This window comes from Squalius cephalus, assembly GCF_949319135.1.
Source record: "Squalius cephalus genome assembly, chromosome: 20".
NCBI lineage: Eukaryota > Metazoa > Chordata > Actinopteri > Cypriniformes > Leuciscidae > Squalius > Squalius cephalus.
The window spans coordinates 3,511,308-3,536,784 of record NC_137141.1 but is presented as its reverse complement, the minus strand read 5'-3'; the positions used below and the strand labels follow the sequence as shown (position 1 = coordinate 3,536,784).

General features: G+C 40.7%; 2 protein-coding genes across 2 annotated transcripts in view; one reads left to right on the top strand and one right to left on the bottom strand.

Annotated features, from left to right (window-relative positions):
- Nucleotides 1-281: 281 nt before the first annotated feature.
- On the bottom strand, nt 282-7,339 carry LOC307148031 (E3 ubiquitin-protein ligase TRIM35-like). Its single transcript, XM_079853209.1, has 6 exons — nt 6,710-7,339; nt 4,034-4,129; nt 3,599-3,817; nt 3,499-3,521; nt 3,299-3,417; nt 282-1,722 (listed from the first exon to the last, which is right to left on the bottom strand). The coding sequence occupies exons 1-6, from the start codon at nt 7,109-7,111 to the stop codon at nt 1,238-1,240; spliced, it is 1,344 nt and encodes a 447-aa protein (XP_079709335.1). The 5' UTR covers nt 7,112-7,339; the 3' UTR covers nt 282-1,237.
- Nucleotides 7,340-14,671: 7,332 nt separating this feature from the next.
- Nucleotides 14,672-25,477, top strand: part of flvcr2a (FLVCR choline and putative heme transporter 2a) — a 39,610-nt gene continuing 28,804 nt past the window's right edge. The window contains exon 1 of the mRNA XM_079853197.1: nt 14,672-15,471. Within this exon, the coding sequence (XP_079709323.1) occupies nt 14,920-15,471 (552 nt within the window). The 5' untranslated portion in view covers nt 14,672-14,919. The remainder of the gene's footprint in view (nt 15,472-25,477) is intronic.

Sequence of the window (25,477 nt, the reverse complement as noted above, 5' to 3'; positions counted from 1 at the left end):
GTGTTAGTGTTTCTTTGCATATATGATTTTTTTTTTTTCTCAACAAATGATAAGAAATACATTACAATAAAATACTAACATTGTAAACGACTTAAGAATTACATAAAACTCAGTAACCAATTATTTGGAGCAAACTGTCATCACTCAGATGTGTGTGAGAGAGCTCTTGAGTGTGTGTTGATTTTAGAACAAATCCAAGATAATAAAACATTAGTGAATGTCAGAATCTTCGTAAAAAGTGCTTAAGTGGGGTTTAAGAACACATTTCTTCGTAAGAACGGTTGGTAAATGAGGACCAATTTTATTTATTTTTCACTATATTATAAAATTTCTATAAAGACATTTATGTATGAATAATAAAACAAACACTTGTGTGTTAAACTGCAAGCATAAGGTTAGGAGGAAAACTACATACTAAAAACTCCAAAAATAAAATGGGTTGAAGAAATAACCCAGGAGTTGTTAGTGTGTATATATAGAAATTAATTATATAAATGAAAAGAGCCTTAAGATAAATAAGGTTTTGAGCTGCAAATTATCTTCACATTCATTTAAAATTGCCCTGTGACATCCATCCTATGACGTGACTGAAGACAGAAAGATAAAGGAACAAGAGAAAAAGCTAATATGACGGTGTTTAAGACAGAAAAAGACATTTCCACAATGAAATACATTATGCATATTTCATGTACATTATATTACATTATTGACGTCTCTACAATTATTAACCCAGAAAAACAAACCAAAACTTTGCTTGACACACTTGAGTTTCACAATTCCTAATTAATAATTAACCATTAAAGAGTTTCAAGTTCTTAACCAGCGAGATTCTTAATCATTTCAGACAGAACCTTTATCGTACTCCACGTAGATCATAAACCACTGAAATCTGTTGAGAAATCCTTTACATCCCTGTACTGAAGTGAGCAAATGATCATTTAAACTGAAATAAACAATTATTCACAAATTCATTGAAACTGTGCATGTGTAGAATTAGACTAATATAATAATGGGAAAATGAGCAAAATTACAAACTTCACTGTTGTTTACTGATCTGTTAAAGCAACATGAGAGTGTGTGTGTTGCTGTAGTGCTGGATATCAGTCATGTGATCATCACGGCCCAATCACAGCCACCGTACTGATACTCAGATCAACCGCACTCTTACTCATGAGATATGGAGTAAATACTGGAAACATGATGAAAGCAGGAAGATCCAGATCTACAGGAGTGACGTTTACTGACTATTGACCGGTAAGATCCTAAGAGAGGAACAACTGAAGAATGGCAAGAGTGTGTGAGTGAAGGTGGTTGTGAATGTGTGTAGATGTGTGTTAGTTACAGGATCAGAGAACGACACCGTTCCTCTGTCATAGTCCAGATTCACTTTCACACGATCAAGCTTCTGTTTAACAGGAAAACTAGAACCTAGAGGCCACCCGTACGACACACTCCAGACATCAGTCTTGAAGAAATCACTTCCCTTCCTCTGGTTTGATGCTGTAGTTACTCCAAGACTCCAGCCTGAACTCTCTTTAACCTCCACATCCCAGCAGTGTGTCCCTGAGTTAAATCCCTCTGAACCCAGAATACAGAGATAATAGTTAAATCTCTCTGGATTATCAGGAAGAAGTGGATTGTTCCGGCTGTATCTCACACTGGTCAGATCATCAGACAGGACGAGAGATGGATGAGCAGTGTTTGGATCCAGAATCACAGGAGCTGATGAGACACAATCAACAGAAGCTTTTATTCTGATCTTCATATAATGATCGACAGTGAACCCAACACAGATTATTATGAATTATGACACTCGTCCTGTTGATCAAACACATTTTCCTCTGATCACTGTCAGTGCTGTTATTAGTTTCACACTCGTTTTATCATCAGTGTTTAACGGCATCAACTACACACATTAAATATGGGATTCAGACATCTGTGTCCATCAGGAGAAACTGATACTTTGGGAAATTTAAATAACAATAAATCAATGAGATGTGTTGAGATTTCTGCTGTAGATGAAGAACTGTAAGTGTGTGTGTGATCTTCATCTGATCATCTTCATTTTATTGGCTCTTATCCTCCTTATTCTCGGGGCGCTACTGTAGGTGTAACAGGGTGTGTTCCCACATGTTTTAGTTCCCAAGCACTCTAACAAGAGGATTAGCGTACCGCTAGCATAGACTGTATATGACCGTTACCATGGAAACCTCCGGTTCAGTGACAGGAAGTCGCGCCCGTAATTCACACAAGGAAAGGGAATCATGGGAGCCAGAAATAAGGTGGACCGTCTGTGTATCGGTTAAAACTGTTTATTCTTACGCTCTGTTGTGTTTGACTAACTAATTATTTTGGATTGAGAAATTATTATTATTATTCTGAGACTAAATGTTCTAGTTGTAACTCTCCTAACAACCTCCAAACTCAGACCTTCAGACTGTTCTGACTCCGGCTTTATCTCTTATAACTGATCAGACTTACAGTTTTCCTAAAAATGATCAAAACTCTGAATAATCTCATTGACTGTCTTTGACAGAATCTTCAAATGAGTCCAAACTTTTCAAATTCCCATAAAATATTCATATTAAACAGACAGAATCCCAATCGATCCCAAATCAAACAAGCTAAAAAACAGAAATAAAGTTTTATAAGCTGTCGACCCAAAAAACGAGCATTTAACAACATAAATTGGGATTGAGACACAATCAACAGAAGCTTTTATTCTGATCTTCATATAATGATCGACAGTGAACCCAACACAGATTATTATGAATTATGACACTCGTCCTGTTGATCAAACACATTTTCCTCTGATCACTGTCAGTGCTGTTATTAGTTTCACACTCGTTTTATCATCAGTGTTTAACGGCATCAACAACAAACATTAAATATGGGATTCAGACATTTGTGTCCATCAGGAGAAACTGATACTTTGGGAAATTTAAATAACAATAAATCAATGAGATGTGTTGAGATTTCTGCTGTAGATGAAGAACTGTAATCTTCATTTCATTTTATTTTATCTATCTATCCATCCATCTATCCATCCATCTATCCAACTATCTATCTATCTATCTATCTATCTATCTATCCATCTATCCATCCATCTATCCATCCATCCATCCATCCATCCATCTATCTATCTATCTATCTATCTATCTATCTATCTATCTATCTATCTATCTATCTATCTATCTATCTATCTATCTATCTATCTATCTATCTATCTATCTATCTATCTATCTAGTCATGAAGAACCTTTAACTCTCCAGCTCAGATCTCCTGCAGTCAGACTCACTGTTTTGGACGATGTCCTGCATCTTCTTCCAGACTCTGAACGGCAGGTTGCCCAAGTATCGTGGCACATGCATCAAAGCTCCAGAAGCCTTCTGTGGATCCGGCTGTGAGCTCTGGACTCTGGAAGAACATTCAGGAGTCAGAACTGCAGTGGCTTTGGATCAGAACCAGAGAGACCAGAGGCAGGAGTAGATCACTCACCTTTCCATTGAGACTGGAAACTCCTGCAGAACAAACACACCATTTATCATCAACAACTCAATCAATCAACCAATGATCAACCAATGATCTGAAATCAGACCTTCAGAAAGCAGACGTCATTGGCTTTCATCATCTCCTCCATGTCTTTGATTGTGTGTGAAAGAGCTGAGATGTGTGTGTTCATCTCCTTCATCATCTGCTTCTTCTGCTCCTCTTCCTCCCTCAGTGCAGTGACTGTAGCTTCTTCTTCATCTCTGAGAAACTGATGAAGCTTCTCAAACTGCTGTTTAATCTGACGCTCTGTGTGCTCAGCTTGAGACTGAAATCACATCACATTCACTTCAATCATCTCAATCAACACACATCAACACTTCACATCACTCATATCAGAGATAAACTCAGATACCCGACATAGAACAGATCCAGAAGCAGATTGATGCTCGTTATTTACAGAAATAATCAACTATAATCCATTATATTAAATCATAACTGTACACAGTGATACTATACATGACTCTTGATTCTGTTTCCTCACCTTGATGTGTTGAACTGTTTTCTCAAACTCTCCTTTCATTTTTTCTTTGTGTTTAAGTTTCTCTTGTAAGGTCTTCAGTGCTGTATTGAGCTCCTCCTAGAATTGAACAAAAAACATAAAACACAAGATTACAGTGAAGAGAAGAAGAGAAGACAATACAGTGATATGATCATATAATGCAGTGAAAAGTATTTATCCTCATCCTGATTTTCTTCAATATTTGTGCACATCTCATATTAAATTGATTCAGAAATTAAAACATAAAACAAAGACAACCTGAGTAAACACAAAGTACAGTTTGTAAGACAGTGTTAGTAATTAAAGCAATAAGTTATTCAATACCAGCGTGAACATGTATTTGCCCCTGTAGTTACTAATTCCTCAAACCTATGAAATGTATTTATAATGTGGTTCAGCTGGACTAAACACAACCAGTCCTGATTACTGAAGCACTATTCAATCAAATCAACACTTAAATAGGACTTTTTCAACAGCATCAAGTTTGTTAAAAGGTCTTAAAGTGCCCCATATGCTTTCTCGAATATTCCCCTTCATGCAGTGTGTAATACGGCTGTTTGTGAATGTAAATGTTCTGCAAAGTTGTAAAGTGGAAAGTGCACGATAAATAAAGTTATTGTCTCCAAAAAGAAAGAATCGAGTCTGAACCGCCTAAACGAGTCGTCAGTAACTCCAGTCTCACTTCTGTGACCGGCATACGTAACGATGAAACACATTTGCATAATTAACGCCTATGGTCTTCATTGGCTGCCGGCAAACAACGTCTTCTTCTTCTGTGACCTCACACACGCATGCACTGAACATTTCAAAAACTTTTGACCTTTTATGTTCAAACCGGAGTCAGACAATGATGGAGAGACTCAAGAAGAAGAGACAACATGTAGAAGCAACAGGACATTTCTGAATGGTTTTTGATGAATTTATGTTGCTTATGTGTAGTTATCTTCTAGTCAGTGATTAGCATATTCTGTCATGATCATGATAATCAATAAATCGTTATTCTGTTCCTCTATGTTCAATAATATTGTATTATTTCGCTGGTGCATTTCTTTATTTCCCACTAGGGGTCAGTATCTCCTTTAGTGTTTTTTGGGGGGTTCTTCTTCGATTATATATTGCGTGCGCTACACGGCGCTTTGTGGTGATGTGTTGAGGCAGCAGGCAAAAAAGTTTGTTACACGCAGTGTGAGAAAATGTCCGGAGGTGTTGACATGCTACACTCCTCTCAGACCCCTTATATCTTTGGGAAGCTTTGACATGCCATAATCTATAAGTAATTAGTGGCCAATTTTGTTTTCTAAATGTTCTGTTACTTAAGAGGTTATTTTAACTCTTACAAGCTAAAAGTTGTTTGTGATCTAAGCCAAGCTAATGTTGCTAGCTTCTGTTTAGTATGTGGTTACACAATATCTTATAAGTCAATGTTAGCACTGCTTTTCACACAACCCAGGTCGTCAGGTTGTACAGGTTGTCAAAAGTAAAACAAGAAGCTTTTCTTTTCCTGTGTAGCTTTGACGAAGGCTTGCTGAGTTCATGTTCTACTAAATCTAACTAAAGAGGAAAGACCTGTTATACTTTTACAGAATAGTGAAAAAATAAATAAATGTACAACTTTCTTCTACAGTAGCAGTAAATAAATGTTGGGATTACAGATATGTTGAACAGTATTTGGAACTGCCTGTGAATCTGTGTACTGAAACTGCAATAAACTGCAGTATATTCTGCAACCACATGGTGGCAAACTGACACAAACTGAATTATTTAAAAATGTAATCTTGTGATTCTTATATCTTGAATTCTGATCACGTCCAGCATTTAAATTCACAGCAATGTGTCTTGGTTTGTTAAATAATGTATTTTTAATAAAAATTTGCTTGTATGTTCACAGTTTTACAATCAAAAAGAGAGAGGTCTTCAGTAAAGGCACTGAGAAGAAAACTGTGTCCTGTCATTCCTGGAACCACCTTGTCTTACTGTATGTTTAGCTCGCTGCATAGGCTGAGTAGCCACACACTCAACCGAGGGCAGAAGAATCGTGTTCAGGGGGCGGGGTTTATGTAAATTTTAGGGTTTGTGATGTCACTAACCCGGGAGGAATGTCATGTAGTTCCTACCAGCCGTTTGTTGTAGTCCTTAAAAAGCAATTTCTGTAAAATAAAATATCTCTCTTTGCTTTGAACTTTGCAGATGTTGTTTATGCTCAAACAGCAACATTACACACTAACTAAAGTTAGAAAAGTGAAATCATAATCAACCATCCCTTTAATATTTGGCAAGTGTGTGTGTGTGTGTGTGTGTGTGTGTGTGTGTGTGATATGCAGAGTGTGGACCCATGGAACAGCATGAAGTTTAGGGAGTTAACCCCGGGAGGAGAACTTCCGGCCCTGGAGAAGACGGATATCCCCTGTGTCTCCCAACCACGGTTAGGAGACAGAAGCAGGAAAGGTTAACAATAGGGTCCTGTGTGTGTGAATGAGTGTATGTGTGTGTGTATGTGAGTGTGTGTGCATGTCTGTGTGAGTGTTTCTGTGAGTGAGTGAGCGTGTGTGTGTGTGTGTGTGTGTGTGTGTGTGTGTGTGTGTGTGTGAATGAGTGTGGGTGTTTACTGCTCTCTTCATGTCACTTTCAGTTTCATGTAAAACGAGATATTTGTCTTACCTTATATGATGAAACCACTTCACTGATGGGTCTGAATTTATGATTGTCATGTTGTTGTGCATTAATACACACTACACACACAGGCTGTTTGTCCTGCAGACAGAAGAGTTTGAGTTTCTCACTGTGTAAACTGCAGATCTCCTCAGATCCTGATGAACGCGTCTCATTTCTCTCCTTCAGGATCGACTCGCACAAGTTTTTTAACACCAGATTAAGAGGAGGACGATCTTTTGAGGATCTTCTCCTGCAGACAGGACACTCCTGAGTTTTCTTGGTTCTCCAGAACTGTTGAAGACACTCTTTACAGACACTGTGACTACATGATAAAACAACAGGAGCCTTGAAGATTTCACAGCACACGGGACAAGAAAGCTCTTCAGCAGAGACATTTAGTGAAGCCATTTTCACCGTTTGAGCTCCAGCAACAAACTTTACTTTCACTTTCTGAACGACGGGTTTAAAAATGAATCACCTCGAGAATCACAGCGATCTGCTGTCTGTTCAGAAACAAATGTCTCAAAAATCCTTCTTGAAAGTGTTTGTCTTCATTCTCCACTGATCGCTGCTTCTTTATTGCTTTTGTCGAGAGAGAAGAGAGTCAGCATGATGTGGTCAGTGTTGTAAGAGGGTGGAGTTTATGATCACATGTGGTTCAAAGAACAACATCAGGATTTCTTCAGGATAAATTTTAACAAAACTTCCATTAAAACTTTCTCAGGTATAATGCTATATATTAAAACCTTGAATCAAACACTAAAGAACAAAGAAAAACACAAATATTGGCAATAAAAAAGACACTTTATTTGTGTGTTTTATTTATAGCTCTTTATTTTTAGAGAGACTGTTTGTCCAAGAATCCAATTGTAGTGGACAATGTCTCGAACCACAAAGAAACTCCCGACACCACTGGCTTCGGTGGACCACGTCTGCAGTTTATTGACAGAGGACAGACAATCAACACACAAGCCTTCAGGTTCACTCTCTTTCAGCTGAAGGATGTATAAGGATGAGTGAGTTTGCTGGACGCTTCAGTGAATGATGAGATATTTTGCTAAATAAAATTATCCTGTCAGAAGAATTGCACGATAACTCTATTATTTATTTCCCCGTCAGTATCATCTCAGTGAGCTTTTGTGAGGGTTTACACATGCGAAGTAAAGGTGAATTTAGTGTTTTCCAACTTTTCAGTGTGGATGAGAAGCTTCTGGAAAACGCCTGAAAACTGCAACTGCAGCAGCCAACCACTGAGCCCTGCGTGACGTCACGTCCAATGAGGGCCCTTACGTGTCAAAGCCCACAAGAATGGGGGTGGCTTAGCGTATAAAAGGATGGGCTCGGGGGCTGCTTACCTGATTTTCATCTCTTCAGCGAAGCTCTCCGCATCGCTGGATCTTTGAGAAGAAGCTGCCGCCGTTGAAGCCAGCGACAGAGCAAGCTTAGGACAGCGCCTGAGGAAGCCGGACGATTTCTCGCCGCCTTCAGCCATCCGTGCCTGCTACGCTATCCGGCGTCAATATTCTTTATCTGCCAGTGTTCGCCGCTATGACACACACTCTCTCTTCTTCTAAAAGAGAAATTTCCTACGAGGTGTTGTTTCAAATGCCTCGCACCAACTGTGCCTCGTCAGAGGCCCTCTTTGGTGGAGACCGTCACATCCTCTGCGCTTCCTGTCTGGTCTGTTACCATGCAGAAGCTGCACTCGCTAAGGGGCGGCTGCCCTGAATGTGACGAGATGGATCTCCCCACCCTGCGGGCTTGACTGGCTATTTCCTTATGTGGCGTAAGAGCGGTATTACAGGTAGAAAGAATTTCGACTACGCCACCCGGGGAATTTCGCCCCGGGAAATATGGACAACACTCAAGTTACTATTACTAGGTCACTCAGGTTCGATTCTCTAATAAAGGTAGGCAGAGACGTGGATATGAAAATATACAAAAATTGTATTTATACAAAGTTTAATTTAAAGCAGCAGGGTAATTACGTTAAAAAAAGGCAACCTGGAGCTATACTGACAAGGTTTTGAGTTACAAACACATTCAAGTAAACTAAAACACATTTGAATAAACACACACTCTTTCCATACTAATACACTGGTTACACAGACACAATAGAAAAAGACACAGACTAACAGGGCTGAGGCAAACCACGGGAGGAGGGATCACTAAACTTAATTTGCCAAAAGCACACTCACACACACAGCAAAGACTTCAAAAGTGTCACGGCAAACATTCGAAGAAAGCACCACCACCACAAGAGATCCTCCACCCGTGGAACCTCAGCACCTGAAACGAAAAATCACAAAAAAAATAATTAATAACCAAGCTTCAACATACCAACTGCACCAAAGCCCAGTTGGATGATGTTTAGGGTACGGTCATGAGCAGATAATATCACCATTAATAGACAATCACGAATAACATACAAAAGTGTAAACACCGACCATAAATAAATAACTCAATTCACGCAATGAGCTCACAAGCAGATAGTTTGGTGTTCCATATTTGACACCAAGTGTTAACCTCAAAAGTTCAATAAAAGAAACATTAAATCAACAAATAATAAATAAAACCAGACAGCAACGGTCCCCCTCATCAGTGGGGTGACGATCTTCTCACAGATGGCAAAAAGTTTGTATTGCACACGGTAGCGACAGTGAAGCAGGAAAATACGATGCGCTCTTAATCTGGCAGCAAGGAATCGACGGGGCTGTAATAGCTTTTTATAGCACCAGCAGGAAGAACAAGATCGCCGGACGAGAGGGAAAATCCTAAGCCAAATACAAAGAAACACTAAGATTTATGCCTCAATGGCTAAACTTTCAGCTCGTAACTACATGCGAAATAACACTTACCGGAAGTAGACGATGCATTCGCACAATGTGCTTGTCCTTTCACAGGCACGGGTACTCAAATCATGCAATCCGCTGTTCAGATAAACTACAGGGACACTGCACATAACGCACAACAATCAGCCGATCCTAAACCCCCAAATAAAGACAAACAATGCGCTTTCCATCAACAGTTCACACATACCTGAAAGGCGAGCCGCCAGCAAATGCAACCACTGCGACAAACCGAAGGAAAACCGGAGAAGACAGACAAGCTAAACACAACACTAATAATTAGTTCCCTACATACAAACAAACTAAAAACAGAAGTTGCTATATGCTAACACACATACCTACAGCCACTGTAAACAATGGAAGGAGGCGGAGTCGAACGTGACGCATCCCAGGCTACAGCCAACCAGCTCTTAAATAGGGTGGATTACCTGCTGATAGGTGCTCACTAATGTCAATCTCATTCATTCGGTTACACTTATTACGACCCCTCTTCCCGCTCTCTCTCCTTTTGTTTGAGCCGCGCAAACTGTGCAGTTCACAAGGGATGTCAGAAGCGGACGGTCACGTGGCTAGCTTTTCTTTACGTTACAAGAAAGTAACTTAAGAAAGTAAGCCGCCCTCGCGCCCCATTCGTGTGCGTCACTCACCGGCGAAAGGAGGAAAGAGAGTGTTTTAGTCCCGCCGAGGCCGGACCAACCTCCAATTCTCACACATTTCTCAATCCCCTCTTAAGCTCAGGTGGCTGGAAATATCAAAATTGCAGTAAATGAGCCTGTTATAATACATGCACGATTGCAAACAAACGCCGACACAAAACATGATGACGCTCTCTTATATGCTCACGCTAACTGAAAGCTTATTCATTCATATAAGTTTATTGAATAGGATAAACCTCTTGAGATGTAAGGTGTTTATGTGCTTTCCCCCTGTGGCTCAGTGGTGAAATCTTAGGCTTTCTCGCCAGAGAACCGTGTTCGAATCCTGGCTCTGGCGTCAGATAAAAATTATGCTGCTCTCTTCGGAGCTCGCGGCCGGCTTTCTTACATACAGAAAGCGAACCCGCCCCTCGCACCCTCCCGTTCACATGATGGTGCTTGAGTATTTATGAGCGTTTAAACATATAAGCCCATGCCGGCCCTGCGCCCCCGCGTGGCTCACTTTTTTACAGAGATAGACCTCCCAGCCTCCGCCTTCGCAATGATGCCAAGGCGCTCGCCAGAGATAGCGCTCACCGCGCCGATACCTCAGACTCAGGTTCACGAGCCCACGCCGTGTGGAGACCGGAACCGAGAGGCCATTCTACCCCTAGCTATGCATGCAAAAGCATGGGAAGCGATTCTGGGAGTGTCAGAATGGGTGCTGAATACAGTAAAGCAGGGATATTCACTGCAATTAAGAAGTAGCACACCTACTTCGCGCAGAAATAGCAAAGCTGCTATGCAAAAGGGCCATAGAACCAATACCGCCTTCCCAGAGTGAGTCAGGCTTCTACAGCCGGTACTTCCTCATACCAAAGAAGGACGGAGCTCTCAGACCTATCTTAGAGCTGAGATATTTGAACAAAGCTCTCATGAGGCGACTCTTCAAAATGCTCACGACCAGACAAATTCGCCCGAGGGACTGGTTTATCTCTCTCGATCTGAAAGACGCTTACTTTCAGATTCAGATAATACCCTGTCACAGGCCATTCTTGAGATTCGCCTTCGACGGTCAGGTATATCAATACACCATCCTCCCATTCGGCCTGTCTCTAGCACCCCGTACATTTACGAAGTGCATGGACGCGGCTCTCGCTCCCCTAAGAAATCAGGGTATGCGAATACTGAACTATTTGGACGATTGGTTGATTCTGGCACAGTCAGAGATAGAACTAATATCTCACAGAACGATGTTTCTCAGCCATCTGGAAAACTTGGGTCTCACGGTCAATTGGACCAAGAGCTCATTACTGCTAATCAGACAGTCTCTTTTCTGGGAATAGAGCTGGACTCTGTGGCTATGACGGCCCGCTTGTCGACACAGCGCGCGCCGTGTTCGACACCTGGCCGCGTCTTTCCAGATGGGCAGCGTTGTTCCCCTGAAAATGTTTCAGAGGATGCTGGGCTGTATGGCTTCAGCTGCAGCAGTGCTTAAGCTGGGCTTACTGCGTATGCGCCCGCTACAACGCTGGCTGAACACTCGAGTGCCTCACCGAGCCTGGGCTTCTGGCGGTATGCGAATCAGAGTGACTCAGAGCTGCGTTTCAGCTCTGGAGCCCTGGATAGCGGCCGAATGGTACCAGCTGGGAGTGACAATGGGAGCTGTCTCGTACCGAAAGGTTATCTCGACAGGCGCCTCCAACCTAGGTTGGGGCGCTCTCTTCGAGGGCAGTCTAAATGGTCTGTGTTTACTAAATGGTGCGTCGACAAAAATCTAGACCCACAAACTTGTGGGGTCTCCTGGGTGCTTTGCTTCCTTCAAGAGCTGCTGGATATGGGCAGGTCCCCCTCCATGCTCAAAGTGTATGTTGCGGCTATTGCAGTGTTCGCAGAGTCGACGCGCGACCAGTCAGTAGGAAGGAACGAGCTCATCATCCACTTCCTTAGAGGAGCCAGGAGGATAAATCCCCTGCGGCCCCCGTTGGTTCCTATTTGGGATCTTTCTTTGGTCCTGGAGGCCTTGAAAGCACATCCCTTTGAACCCTTACAGACTGTGGATCTGAAATACCTTTCACTCAAAACCGTTTTTCTGATAGCCCTGTCATCAGTCAAGTTATCTGTTAACGCCGCGTGTCTCGAATTCGGACCTAATGACTCTTAGGTCATTCTCAAACCGAGACACGGTTATGTCCCCAAGGTGATTGGCACTCCCTTCAGAGCGCAGGTCATTTCTTTATCGGCTCTACCGGCATCCTGTAGCAAGGTCGATGGTAACCTCCTCTGCCCTGTCAGGGCGTTGAGGGTTTACGACACGCGCTCTGCCGCCTTCAGGCGCTCGGAGCAGCTCTTTGTTTCGTTTGGTGGGCACACCAAGGGTCTCGCCGCCTCGAAACTCAGTCTGTCCAGATGGATAGTGGACGCTATTGCGGCAGCTTATGCGTCTAAAGACCTGCAGTGCCCTCTGGGCGTCAGGGCTCATTCCACTAGAGGCAAGGCCTCATCGTGGGCTTGGTCCAGCGGGATTTCTATTCATGACATTTGTATGGCGGCAGGCTGGGCCTCCCCCTCTACATTTGTTAGGTTTTATAACCTGGAAGTTCCCGCCTTGCAGGCTTTATTCTCACTTGATTTTAGCTCTCCTGGTCGAGCTGCACTGTAAGGGTCGATATTCTTAAGTATGGACCGGCTGCGCCGCTCTATGTCCCCTATTGTGTGCTTATGTACTTGTGCTGGCACACACTGTTGGCCGCCTGTTTCCCACTTATCTGTGTTCCCCGGGCTTCCCCTGGGACTTATGTGGAGGATGCTTGGCGCGCACGGCGTTGACAAGGGGTTCCCGTAGCGTAAGCAACTTACGCAATACGAGAGAATCTCGCGTAAGAGAACGTACTCGGTTACCTAATGTAACCTCGGTTCTCTCTAAGGGAGGAGAACCATATTGCATAACCTGCCGTGCTCGCGCCACGAGCTGATCTCGCTTCAGTCGATGAAAACCAGGGAAGCAGCCCCCGAGCCTGTCCTTTTATACGCTAAGTCACCCCCATTCTGGCGGGCTGTGACGCAATACTCGTTCCCTCTTCTAGAGAGAACCAAGGTTACGTTAGGTAACAGAGTACGTTTTAGATGTAGGCCTACTGGTTTTTAGATGTACTGGTTTTTAGATGTAGCCTTCTGGTTTTTACAGTTTTTACAGAAAAACTGTAAAATCCATTTGGGAAAAATGAGTAAGAAAAATATTTACAGAACCAACGCCACTAAAAAGTAGCCAGGCCATTTTTTCTACTTGAACTAACATTGGTGTAACCTGTTATCAGATGAGTTTATTAATATGAATTACTTTGAGTTAGTACAATAATAATAACAGAATGTAAATGATCACATCAAGCACATTTTATTTAGGCATATTTTTTTCCAAAAGAATTTTAATGCGCCACTGAGTGAATGTCATGTATTTACGACATTTTACCTGTTAGAAACACATGCTCAGTGTTAATGTTATTTTAAGGTGGGCTAGAAGTAAAGGAACACGGACCACAGTTTGGGAACCACTGCACTTTTCAACAAGATGTGTGTGTAAAGTGAGTCCAGCACTGATGCTGCATTTTATTTGCACAGAATCAAAGCTGCATCTTCACACTACCTAACATCGATTGTACCAGAGAATGGACTTTTGACATCATTTATTGCAAGCTGTCACAACTGAATGTGTGTTATTAGTTCAGAAAGATGCATTGATGCCTTCTGACCAGCAGAGGGCCCCGGGGCCCCAAGCATTTACAATAAAGCACAGCCTAATATTCAATTTTCAGCTTGCAATAGCAGTATGGAGGATCATGTTAGACACATAAGAAAAATCATGCTTTTGTAAATCATATTTATAACATTTAAAGTCAAAATTATTACATAAAAGTCATGATTATGACACAGAAAGTCACAATTTCGACTTTTTGGCACCTTAGTATGCCATATAAATACTTAGTAGGTTATAATTTCGATTTTATCTCATAATTTCAATTTAGTTTGTCATCATTTTGACTTTTTATCTCATAATTTACATTTTTATCTCATAATTATCACTTAATGTCATAATCTTTACTTTTTATCTAATAATTCTGATTCTGACTGATAATTATGACATACCAAGTCATAGTTAATTATGAGATAAAAAGATCATGAAATATCAATCGAAATCATGATATATTAAATAATAATTGTGACACTTAATATGTCAAAAATTCGATTAGAAATATACATTTTTACATTTCATATTTAAAATTTACCAAAGCATTTTTCTAATGTGGCAACTATACCAATGTTCTTGAGCAGATCTATCATAATGTGTTGGTTTGCAGAAGCTGATGATTAACAGTAGATCACGTGCTAGAGTTTCTCTCTCATGCCACTCGGAGTGATGATGATGATGATGATGATGATGATGATGATGATGATGATGATGATGATGTGGAGTCTGAAGCTCACGCGCATAAGTCAGTGACAGAAGTAGAGTTGTTTCTGGAGGGATGTATGATTCTGTCTTCACTCTTCTACTGGATCAGTTTTATTGGGTCTGAAACTGAGTCTGTCCTGATGCTTTGAGACTCGTGTGATCTTAGGAAATCTGCAACGGCTCAATTTATGAGTCTGGAATATAATTTCTTAATATAATAGAGGGACGCGATTCTGGATTCATGAGCAAGTTTGACTGACTGCTTGATTTTAGCTGTAGAAAATGTGCGAAAAAGGCGACAGTCAGTTTGGAAAGGACGATCTTCAGACGACAAGTAACATGAATCACGTTGAACTTCGCGAATGCAGAGACTTAAACACTGTTCCCAGCTGTAACACTCGTTTATACCGGAGGAGATGGTTAATTCTGCTTCTCTTCAGCTCATACTCACTGTGCAACGCGTTCCAGTGGATCCAGTATGGAATCATCAACAACATCTTCATGAAATTTTACAACGTCTCTTCATTCGCCATCGACTGGCTGTCGATGATCTATATGCTGATTTACATCCCCCTCATATTCCCAGTGACATGGTTATTGGAGAGGAAGGGTCTCCGGGTGATCGCGCTGTTCGCAGCCTCCATCAACTGCGCGGGAACCTGGATCAAAGTGGCCAGCGTCCAGCCAGACCTGTTCTGGGTCACTATGCTCGGACAGTTCACCTGCTCCTTTGCTCAGGTCTTCATTTTAGGGATGCCGTCTCAGGTGGCGTCCGTGTGGTTCGGTTCTGATGAAGTGTCCACCGCCTGCGCCATCGGCGTGTTTGGAAACCAGGTGCGTAAAAGCGCACGAACTGTAACAACACGAAACACACACCTCGTGCGGAATTAACAACTTTCATTTAAGTAATATTAATCACTAGGTTACACTAAACCCTTATGATAATTAACCATGGTTTTACTACAAATAAAACAAAAACATGGTAGCCTAACCACAAATTAATCATGGGTTTGCTACACTAACTATAGTTTAACCATGGAATGTGGAGTAAAATTGTGGTTATAGCCTACAAATGGCAATCAATCTGCCAGAAAAACATGGTTAAGTTTTCAGATTTCCCCCGAATGAGTCGTGTGCTTTTTTCACGTAAATTATAGAAACTCGTAGAAAGCAAATCTGAGGTTGATGCAGTAAGGGGTTTTGGAAGTTTGAATTAAACTCCAGCTTGTTGTCGAAAGCGGACGCAAGTTGGAGCGTTTAAACCTAGCGTTTTCAATCAACATTCCAGTAACCCTGAAAGTTAGATTCGGCCACAGATTTGTCTGACTCGGATCAAAGAACCTTTAACATCCACGGAACCTTTCCATTCCACATACGGTTCTTCAGTGGGAAAATGCTGTTTATTTTAAATGTTCTTCACACTAAGAAAAAAAAGTGGTTATTTTAAGAACTGTTCATTTGAAAGGATCTTTGGGGAACCAACAATGGTTCTTTGGCGACGGCGTCACTGCGAAAACCATCATTTGGAACCCTATGGAAATCGCGTTCACGTGAGGACGTAACTATAGCAACAGCAGCTGTTCGAGTGCTTTACCTTAGCATATCGAAGACAAAACGTGAGTAGCCTTATTATTTATCACTTGATTACGCATATCTTTAGTATATCGCAATAAAGTTTTGTTTTTAAAGCGTGTTTTAAATAACTGCTCATTCAATAATTCACTGGTCAAAAACCACTGGCACCAATTATGTTAACATCAAAACAGTGTCTCTTGGCTTTAATAAACTATAAAATGATTAGATTACTTTGCCATATGACAGTACCCGACAGGTCATCTTTAGTTAGGCTACAGTATGTGAAATATGGCCTCTTTTGAAACTCTGAAGTGCCATTCACAAAAGCGTTTTTGAGTTTAAAACATGATATGCAAGGAAGACTTTCTTTTAAAGGGGTCCTATAATGCACTTTTCTCAATATGTAAAATAAGTCTCTGGGATATCAGAGTGTGTGTGTGAAGTTTTAGCTCAAAATACCCCGCAGCAAAAACATGCCGTTTTGTGTGTGTCCCTTTAAATGCAAATGAGCTGCTGCTCCTGGCACAGAGGGTGGAGCTTCAAGAGTGTGTGTGTGTGTGTGTGTGTGTGTGTGTGTGTGTGTGTGTGTGTGTGTGTGTGTGTGTGTGTGTGTGTGTGTGTGTGTGTTTTAGCAGCTCCAATTACCTCATGCAGACACGCAATGAAAATGTCAAAAACGTTTAGCTTTTTATGTTGTTGGACAAAGATGGAGAGACTCAAGAAGAAGTGACATCATGTAGAAGCAACAGGACATTTCTGAATGGTTAGTTGATGAATTTATGTAGCTTATGTGGAGTTAACTATCTTCTAGTCATTGATTAGCATATTCTGTCATGATAATCTATGGCTGAATCCAAAATCGTCCCCTAAACTCTCATTCACTATTCCCTAAGTTAGTCCACTAATACTGTTCACTTTAAGGAGTGAATGAAAACGAGTGAGAGAATTCGGATGGTTGTTGAGCATCAGTTGTACACTCATTTTTGCGGTGCATTGTGGGATTGAATGAATGCACTCGATGACGTCCACTATGGTTTCTGACAACACTACAAACGGCTGTCCCCTCAAATAGTGCCCTATTTGAGGGCATAGGGGGTGTTTTCGGATTCAGCCTATAAATAGCGTTCCCGGGGGGCGGGGTTTATGTAAATTTTAGGGTTTGTGATGTCACTAACCCTGGAGGAAGCTCATTGTAGTCCCTACCAGCCGTTTGTTGTAGTCCTTAAAAAGCGATTTCTTTAAAAGAAAATATCTCCCTTTGCTTTGAACTTTGAGCGTTGTAACTTTGCAGATGTTGTTTATGATCAAACAGCAACATTACAAACTAACTAAAGTTAAAAAAGTCAAATCATAAACAACCAACCCTTTTAAAGTCAGCATGAAACAGAAGTTGTGCTAGTCTCGTCTTCTCTATTGTGTCGTATATAGAGTGAAACGCTTCTGGAACAAGAACAAATGTGGGCGGGGCTTGATTCTGTCTGTGGGGAATTGATTGGATGGTTCAATGGTTGTGGTTTGCTATTGGCTGATCTCATGTGAGTGACAGGTTATAGCCCCGCCCTCGTCAAGAGAAGAGAAGAGATGCTGCAAGAGGAACTTATTCTGAGTCAAGATTATTAACACAATAATGATGTGCAGCGATAAATCATTTATTTTAAATACTGCAATGTTAAATAAAAAAATAAGAATAGTCAATTTAAATTGAGCACTGCATTGAAAAGACATGAATTCAGCTGTCAAAAACGTCCGTCTAGCACATTTACATAGAAAAACAATGGAAAAACGGGCCAATTAAATGCAAAAATACATTCACGATTACTTAACAGATAAACGCTGCTCTTTGAGTTTGCACCTTGAATTTTACTTGTTTTTATATATAAAACTCATTCAAGCACGCTTATTGTAATTGTATTCAATGACTGAAAAGAGTATGTAGTGGAACGTGAAAAATAATTCATTCTTTTTTCTAGAAGCTCCTCATTATGCTTTTAATAAATAAAATCCACCGCATAATTCATATTATAGCGAACACTGATGAAGTCACAGTAAAATACAGTAAATATAGTCACAGTGATGATGTGAAACACCCTCATCATCATGGATATTGCTGTCTTTAGAGGGCGAGAGCGATAATCTCAGCAGATAAGATGGATAAGGACATGTGCAGACAAGCGTGTGAAGTTTCCACTCGTTTACACGGAAGAAATGCAGCACAAGGATGATAAGACAATTCACTTATCTGAGTTAACACAGGGACAGTGTTATTGTTATAATATTATTCTAATATTAGAGTTATTATTGGCTGACCGAAGAGCACATGCCACACAGAGCCAAACACAAACACTGGGCAGGACACAAAATAAAACATGTGCGCTCGCATATATTATTTCTTATCAAAATAATACAAAATAAATAATACTCAATACTATATACAGCTGCTGCAGGCAACAATATGAGGCAAGATGAATGAAATGCACAGATTATAATATATCTGACATTATGAAAATCAAAAAGAGGATTTAATAAGATAATATAGACTCAGTGAAACCCCTCAATCAAATGTCAGGGTGTTTACTGACACTATTTGATGCCCTTTGATGAATGTTAAACGCAGTGAAAAGCTACAGGACTTTTTAATGCGCTGGTAAAAATCTTAGGTTTGATAACCTTAAACATTATTCCAAGAATCTATTTCTGCTTCATCTAACCCATAACAATTATTTCCGTTGATGTAACCTACTTTGTCGGATTAATAACCACAAATTTCACGGATATCAGAATGACCCAGTGTGCTTTGCACATTATTCCTTCCTTGCATATTGTTTTAATGAGCTTCATTTACAACTGTGAAATGGACATTGGGTTTTAAATGATTTTGAAGTCTGTAATGTCAACAAGTAACGGTAGCATCCACTTTTCCTCGTGCTCCGAGTTTGGCTCGCTTATGAAGTGCATCAACATTTTTTTTACATTTTAAACATTTTTGTAAAAAGAATAATTTACCAACTGTTATATTCAAATTTGTTTGTTGTTAATTACAGCAGAAGGTTACATGCCTGAACTGAAGCTCAAACAGTAGAGCAATGCCAATGACACTAGCAATGCTAAGGTCATGGGCTCAATCCCCAGGGAATACGAACTGATAAAGTGAAGACTGTTGAATGCAATGTTAGTTGCTTTAAATGCATACATGCAATGGCAGCCTTCTCTATTAAAACTCTCATGCATTCATGTTCACTCAAATACTCATGAACACTTGACTGTGATCTTATTGGCTGTGATGTCATTCAGAAAGTGTTCTTGTCATGCTAGATCACAATATGATTCACGTTGACTGTAAGATATTGGGATGTGAGTACAGAGCTCAACACAGGGTGTGTATGCTTGTATTAGATATGGACAGGGTGGGGATTTCATGTAAATGAGATAATTGTTTCGCACTGAACTTATGGATGGGAGTGAGGGGATGGACATTAGTTTTAGCACTAGTGCACTGAAGGCATGAGATGTTAGACTGCGTCCTCAGACACATTTCTCAATTACCTGCTCTGAAATGAAATATGACCACTGTGACCCCATGGCTTTGAAGCACACTAGTAAATAACAGAAATCATATTTCTCATCATCACTCTGAACGCTTTCATCAAGGGTCCTGTTTCACCTGGTGTGTTCAAGTCATGTCGGAAAGAGCGTATTTATGAGTTGAACGCTCAAAATACCAGTGGGAAGCTCCTCTGTGGTGAAAATCCAACTTTTAATGTTGTTTATGTGTCTATGTGATGTTTTTAATGTGCTTTAAGACAAACCATGTGTAAATTCATAAGTCGACACCATTGCTGAGTATTTCCTCCTTAAAACACGCTTTGAAATCGCTGGTGTTTCTGACGTCAAAAACTACCTTGTAACCAATCAGATCAACGTGTGATCGTCAACCAGTGGATCTCTGAGCTGAGCGAGTGAGTGGAGGCGGGACTCATTTGCATTTTCATAGAACCCATAGACTGTGAGAAAAGATGGATGACGCCCCTTCACTCTCTTTCATTGTCGAAAAGTGAAGCCGCCAAAGTCCTAAAATGGCGCTGACATCTTCCGCAGATTTGGGACCTGCTTCTGTGCGGTAGTGAGTGTGAAGTGGAGCCGCGATATCAAGGTCCCGCCCTCACTCTCGCAGAAACCATATATTTTACTGCAGAACAACTCATTATGTCAGTGTGAAATAAACACTTATGGAAATGTAGAAATTAAAGTTGAAGCTCCAGTCTCCTCCTGAAAATCCCCCCAAAAAGTCAGTTGGTGCCTCAGTGACTACTTCGCTCAGAGAAGCTGTCAATCACAGCTGTCAATCATGACATCACATTCAACTAACTAAGACCAAACTGATTTAAAAAAAACAAATAGTTAAACTTACATCAGCGTGATTAAAACTACTATAAAATTACAGAAATCTCTCTTTGGAATCTTTGGAAAAAACTTATTTGAAGTGTAATTTGATTGTTTAGTTTCTAGTTTTAGACTAGAGGACGGGATTTATGACCTATACTGGGACCAGCCACCGATCGAGAGGCTTTGGCTTCACTTTTCAGCACTTGTGTGGTTAAAAACGCTTAAATATGTCATTTTGGAGATCAAAGATGAGTTTTAAGGGATAAAATGATTGACTAGAGGGGGATCTTTACGATTTGGGGGCGTGTCAGAGAGAAACATGGTGGAATACCACAATACTTACAGATGTTTGCACTGTCAGGCTTTTTTATGTGCAACAAAATAGCCTTGTAATATAACAATACGGTAAAGTTTACAGTGCCTTCTTAAATTAATTAAAAACATAAAGCAAAACACACCTGATGCACATACTTTGTTCTTCATTTTCTAGAAGTAGAGTTTAAAAACCTTGCTGTATTTTTGTGTAGTTAATTAAGAGATGGTACACCCCCATCTTGCTCCAACATCGTAAACACGAACTTCACAAGAGGACTTGAATACTAGTCTACTACACATTGCAGCTTATTCACAATATTCTGCTTATGGATCTCTAGTTTACTTGCTAGTAAGTGGGATGACTATCCTGCTGCCATACAATAGTAGACCATCTTGGATTGTGAGCACACCTGAAAATGGCAGATATGGCTGGAACACTCTGTTAATGGAAAATTTATCTGGCCATCCTTCGACACAGAATTTCTTCAAGTGCTGGAGTGTGGGGTCGTCGTCCTGGTGTCTCTGAATTTCCCTTAACCTCTTTTCTGTAGCTGGGAGATTCGCTATGACAGAGTCAACATTGAGGTTGATTTCCTCCTCCTGCAATCCTTCTGCAGTGTGACTGACAGGAGCTCGGGACAGCACATCCGCAGTTGCGATGTCTTTGCCAGCCACATGTGATATGGTGTAGGCAAACTGCATTAGTCGCATGCGCAGACGCTGTATGCGTGGAGGAAGTTCATCTAAGCTCTTTGAACCTAGTAGAGGAATAAGGGGCTTGTGGTTGGTTTCAATGTGAAAACTCTTTCCAATGAGGAACTCTGCGAACCTCTCGCAGGCCCATGTTGATGCTAGCGCCTCCTTCTCGATCTGGGCATATCGCTGCTCAGTGCTGTTGAGGGCTCTCGAGGCATACGCCACAGGTTTCCACTCTGTGTCTGTTTGCCGCTGGAGAAGAACGGTGCCCATCCCATACGAGGAAGAGTCAGCGGAGACAAGTGTTTCAGCGTTAGGGTCATACAATGCAAGCCCATCCCCAAGTTGACAGATGATAAACCTGGTTTTTGTTTTAAAATCAACGTCAAACAAGGGGAAATGATCACTACTCTGATTCAGAAAGCCATAGTCATAAGTTATATTTCTACCCTTCTGATTTTATCCCTGCGTTGCAGTTGGACAACAAACCTACAGCAACAAAGACGAAGTAAACAGCATGTTATTACCTTCGATCCCCACAGTCAGTTTGTTACCCACTCCATGATACTGAAAGATGGTAAAGGGACTTCTCCGACAAAACGGCTTCGATCCACGGAGAGAGAAAAAACATCTCAACAGCTGAGGAGATCAGTCGGCTATCTTGCTATCACTCTCCTACTCGCAGGCGATGTCCACCAAAATCCTGGGCCTAACTCCAGCTGTAGTGGTGGCCCACAACTCGCCACTGCATCTACCGGACAAGGTAGGCCCACTGTTGATTTTAAAGGAGACATATCATGCTTTTAAATCGTTCCTTTTTACATATAAATCATACATTTGTAGTCTATATAAAGCGGAATTGCAATGCTTGGGTCCGAATTCCTCATTATTATAGCTCCACAGGCCCCTTTTCTACCCCTTTTCTGATGTGCGTCTGAGAGCAACTCATTTTGGTGCGGTCTCTTTAAATACAATTGAGACACTTCATACCCCGCCCCCTCTCCAGGATGCAGAGGTGACACTCGGTTCAACTCCACCCCGTTCGGCCATTTTTGTAGTTTGATTGCAGAGATACGATTATCTAGCGGCACAGAAACTTTTTATTCACACGTTATTAACAAAATGTCAACAACGGAAGACTTGTCCAGCCAGCCTTACATGTTCGAGCCAGAGTCGGAGCCGGAGCGAGATGAAAATGAAGACGACGAACCTGCAGAACAACGTCTTCATATGGATGTATCGCAATGGTGTGTTACTGTATTTACACATGAAACTTTGGTCTTCCGACCTTTTACCACCGTGTCGATTTATTTTGATTAATATGTGCGAGGGAGAGAGAGCAAGACAGCGTCTAGTTTGGAGACGGTGTCTTGTTTACATTTTCGCCTGGCTCCGAAGAGAGAGAGAGAGTGTGCGCGCGCGACCGGGTCTCTCTCTCTCTCTGCTCGTTCTTTCAGTTAAACATGTGCCCTGTCTGTCACAAGCGCGACAGTTCATCTACATTAGACGGTGTAATGAAGCGTGTGGGTTACTACATCCAACAACCGAACATTTTAACTTACCCTCTCGTAACTTCTGCATCTTTTAGCTTGGACTACAAAATTGCAGCGAAAAATAAAAATGGCGGATTGCTCGAAGTGTTGGGCTGGAAGTCAATGTCCTTATTTGGCAGTTCCGCTGCAAATACTGTGACGTAATAGTTCACAAAACGTCATAGATAACAGAAAAATCGGAACAGGTTGAAAAATAAGGCCAAAACAGAATATAAAGATATCAACGAAGCACCTGAAGAGACTAATTTACACTTTTCTGTGCTTCTAAACACTCCAAACATACAACAAAATGCATTTAAGGGCTAAAAAAGTGGATTTAGCATGATATGTCCCCTTTAAACTGCGCCACTTCATGACTGAGATGTCCCAACGAAGTAATCCAGCGTGCTCTATTCTGACGGTTCCGGCAAATGTGCGTTCAGTGCTTACAACTATCCCAAAAGTGTGTGATGAAATACCCATTCATAAACAACGCAACTTTCTGCTGTTTCAAACAACAAATCATGCAAACGTTTTATGGGATCCGCGCGCAAAACCTAAAGGGTTACTCGGGGGACATTTAAACATTAGAAGCATTGCTTCAACGACTGATCAACTCGAAAAACTACTTATGGACTCAAATCTGGATTTCCTTTGTTTGTCTGAATCATGGCTGACAGTCTCATCACCTGACACAGTATACCTAGTACCAGGGTATAATATCTTTAGAAAAGAGCGAAATACTGGCAGAGGAGGTGGACTACTGATGTATGTTAAAGACTGTATAAACTGCAATGAAATTGAACTAAACTGTATGGATATTGAATGTATGGCAGTAAGAATGATTTTATCTACCAACATGTCATTCACTGTTATTTGTATATATAGACCCCCGTCATCAAATAGTATGTTTTATGAACACCTGAGAAATATTTTGAAAGAATTGGATGGGGACAAAGAGTTGATTTTGGTTGGAGACTAAGTCAATTTGACCTAACACAATTGATACAAGGTCCCACCAGAATCACCCCATCATCTCAGACGCAGATTGATCTCATATTTAGTAATAAACCAGAAAGAATAACTAAAACATTACATTTTTTGACCGGGCTATCGGATCATAATCTGACAATGGTATCACGGAAACTAACGAAACAAAGGTTCATACCAGCAAGAAAGTAAAAAGGTCTTAAACATTATACCAAAGAGGTTTATCAATGAATTTGAAAATCAGTTGAATCAACTAACTTGGAGTGAGATCCTGTCCACAGAGGACTTAGAGGTTGCTTGTAGGAGCTTAATGACCAAGGTTAATAGCGTTAAAAATGAGTTTAGTAAAAGTGTTACACACTCTAGAAAAAAGCCAAATCTGCCCTGGCTTAATGAACAAGTATGGATTCTAATGAAGCAGAGGGATCATGCAGTAAAAACTGAAATTAAGTCAGGGTTAGCTCATCATAGGAGAACCTTTCAACATTTACGTAATAAAGTTGTAAATGAATTGAGAAAGGCAAAAGCAAAGTTTTTTATTGATATTATAAATGATTCTAAAGGGAACAGTGGGCAAACTTGGGAAAACATCAATAGAGCTTTAAAGAACACCAAAAAAAGATAAAGAATTTGAATTACAAGTATATGGAACCTTAACTAAAGACAAAGATCAAATTTTTTGTATGTTTAATAATTATTTTATAGTTTCAGTTCAAGATTTGGCACAAGGCTTTGGTCTAAGAGGGAAGGTCATTACACCACCAAATGATAATCTTCCACTGTTTAGCATTTCTGAAGTGTCAGAATCTTCCATAACTAAAATCTTGGGCAAGTTTAAGAACTCTAAAGCTAAAGATGTTTTTACTTGTGATTGTGCTTTTTTGAAGAAGTATAAAAGTATTCTTTGTACTCCAATTGCTCATCTGGTAAATCTATCCATTAAACAAAGTTTTTTTTTCCCAATGCCTGGAAATCAGCTGTAATAACCCCTATTTTTAAAGCTGGAGATGCAACTAATATAACCAACTATAGACCTATTAGTATCCTCCCTGTTGTTTCCAAAGTAACGGAAAGGATAGTATGTGACCAGTTGCTAGCCTATTTAAATCAAGGTCATTTTCCACTGCACCCCATGCAGTTTGGATTCAGGAAACATCATGCCATAGAAACAGCTACTTGTTAGTTTATTAAGTAAATAAAATCCAGCCTTGACAATGGAGGGGTTGTTGGGGCTGTTTTCCTCGATTTTAAGAAGGTGTTTGATACAGTGAATCATAATGTTCTGTTATCCAAACTGTCAAAGATTAATTTCTCTCCCAATGCTCTGACATGGATGGAGTCTTATTTAG

Excerpts from the sequence above, each read along its gene's own strand:
- LOC307148031 (XM_079853209.1), bottom strand. The coding sequence starts at position 7,111 with ATGGCTTCACTAAATGTCTCTGCTGAAGAGCTTTCTTGTCCCGTGTGC. Across the intron at positions 3,522-3,598 it reads ATGACGTCTGCTTTCTGAAG|GAGTTTCCAGTCTCAATGGA; the intron begins GTCTGATTTCAG and ends TTTGTTCTGCAG. Across the intron at positions 3,418-3,498 it reads TTTCCAGTCTCAATGGAAAG|AGTCCAGAGCTCACAGCCGG; the intron begins GTGAGTGATCTA and ends ATGTTCTTCCAG.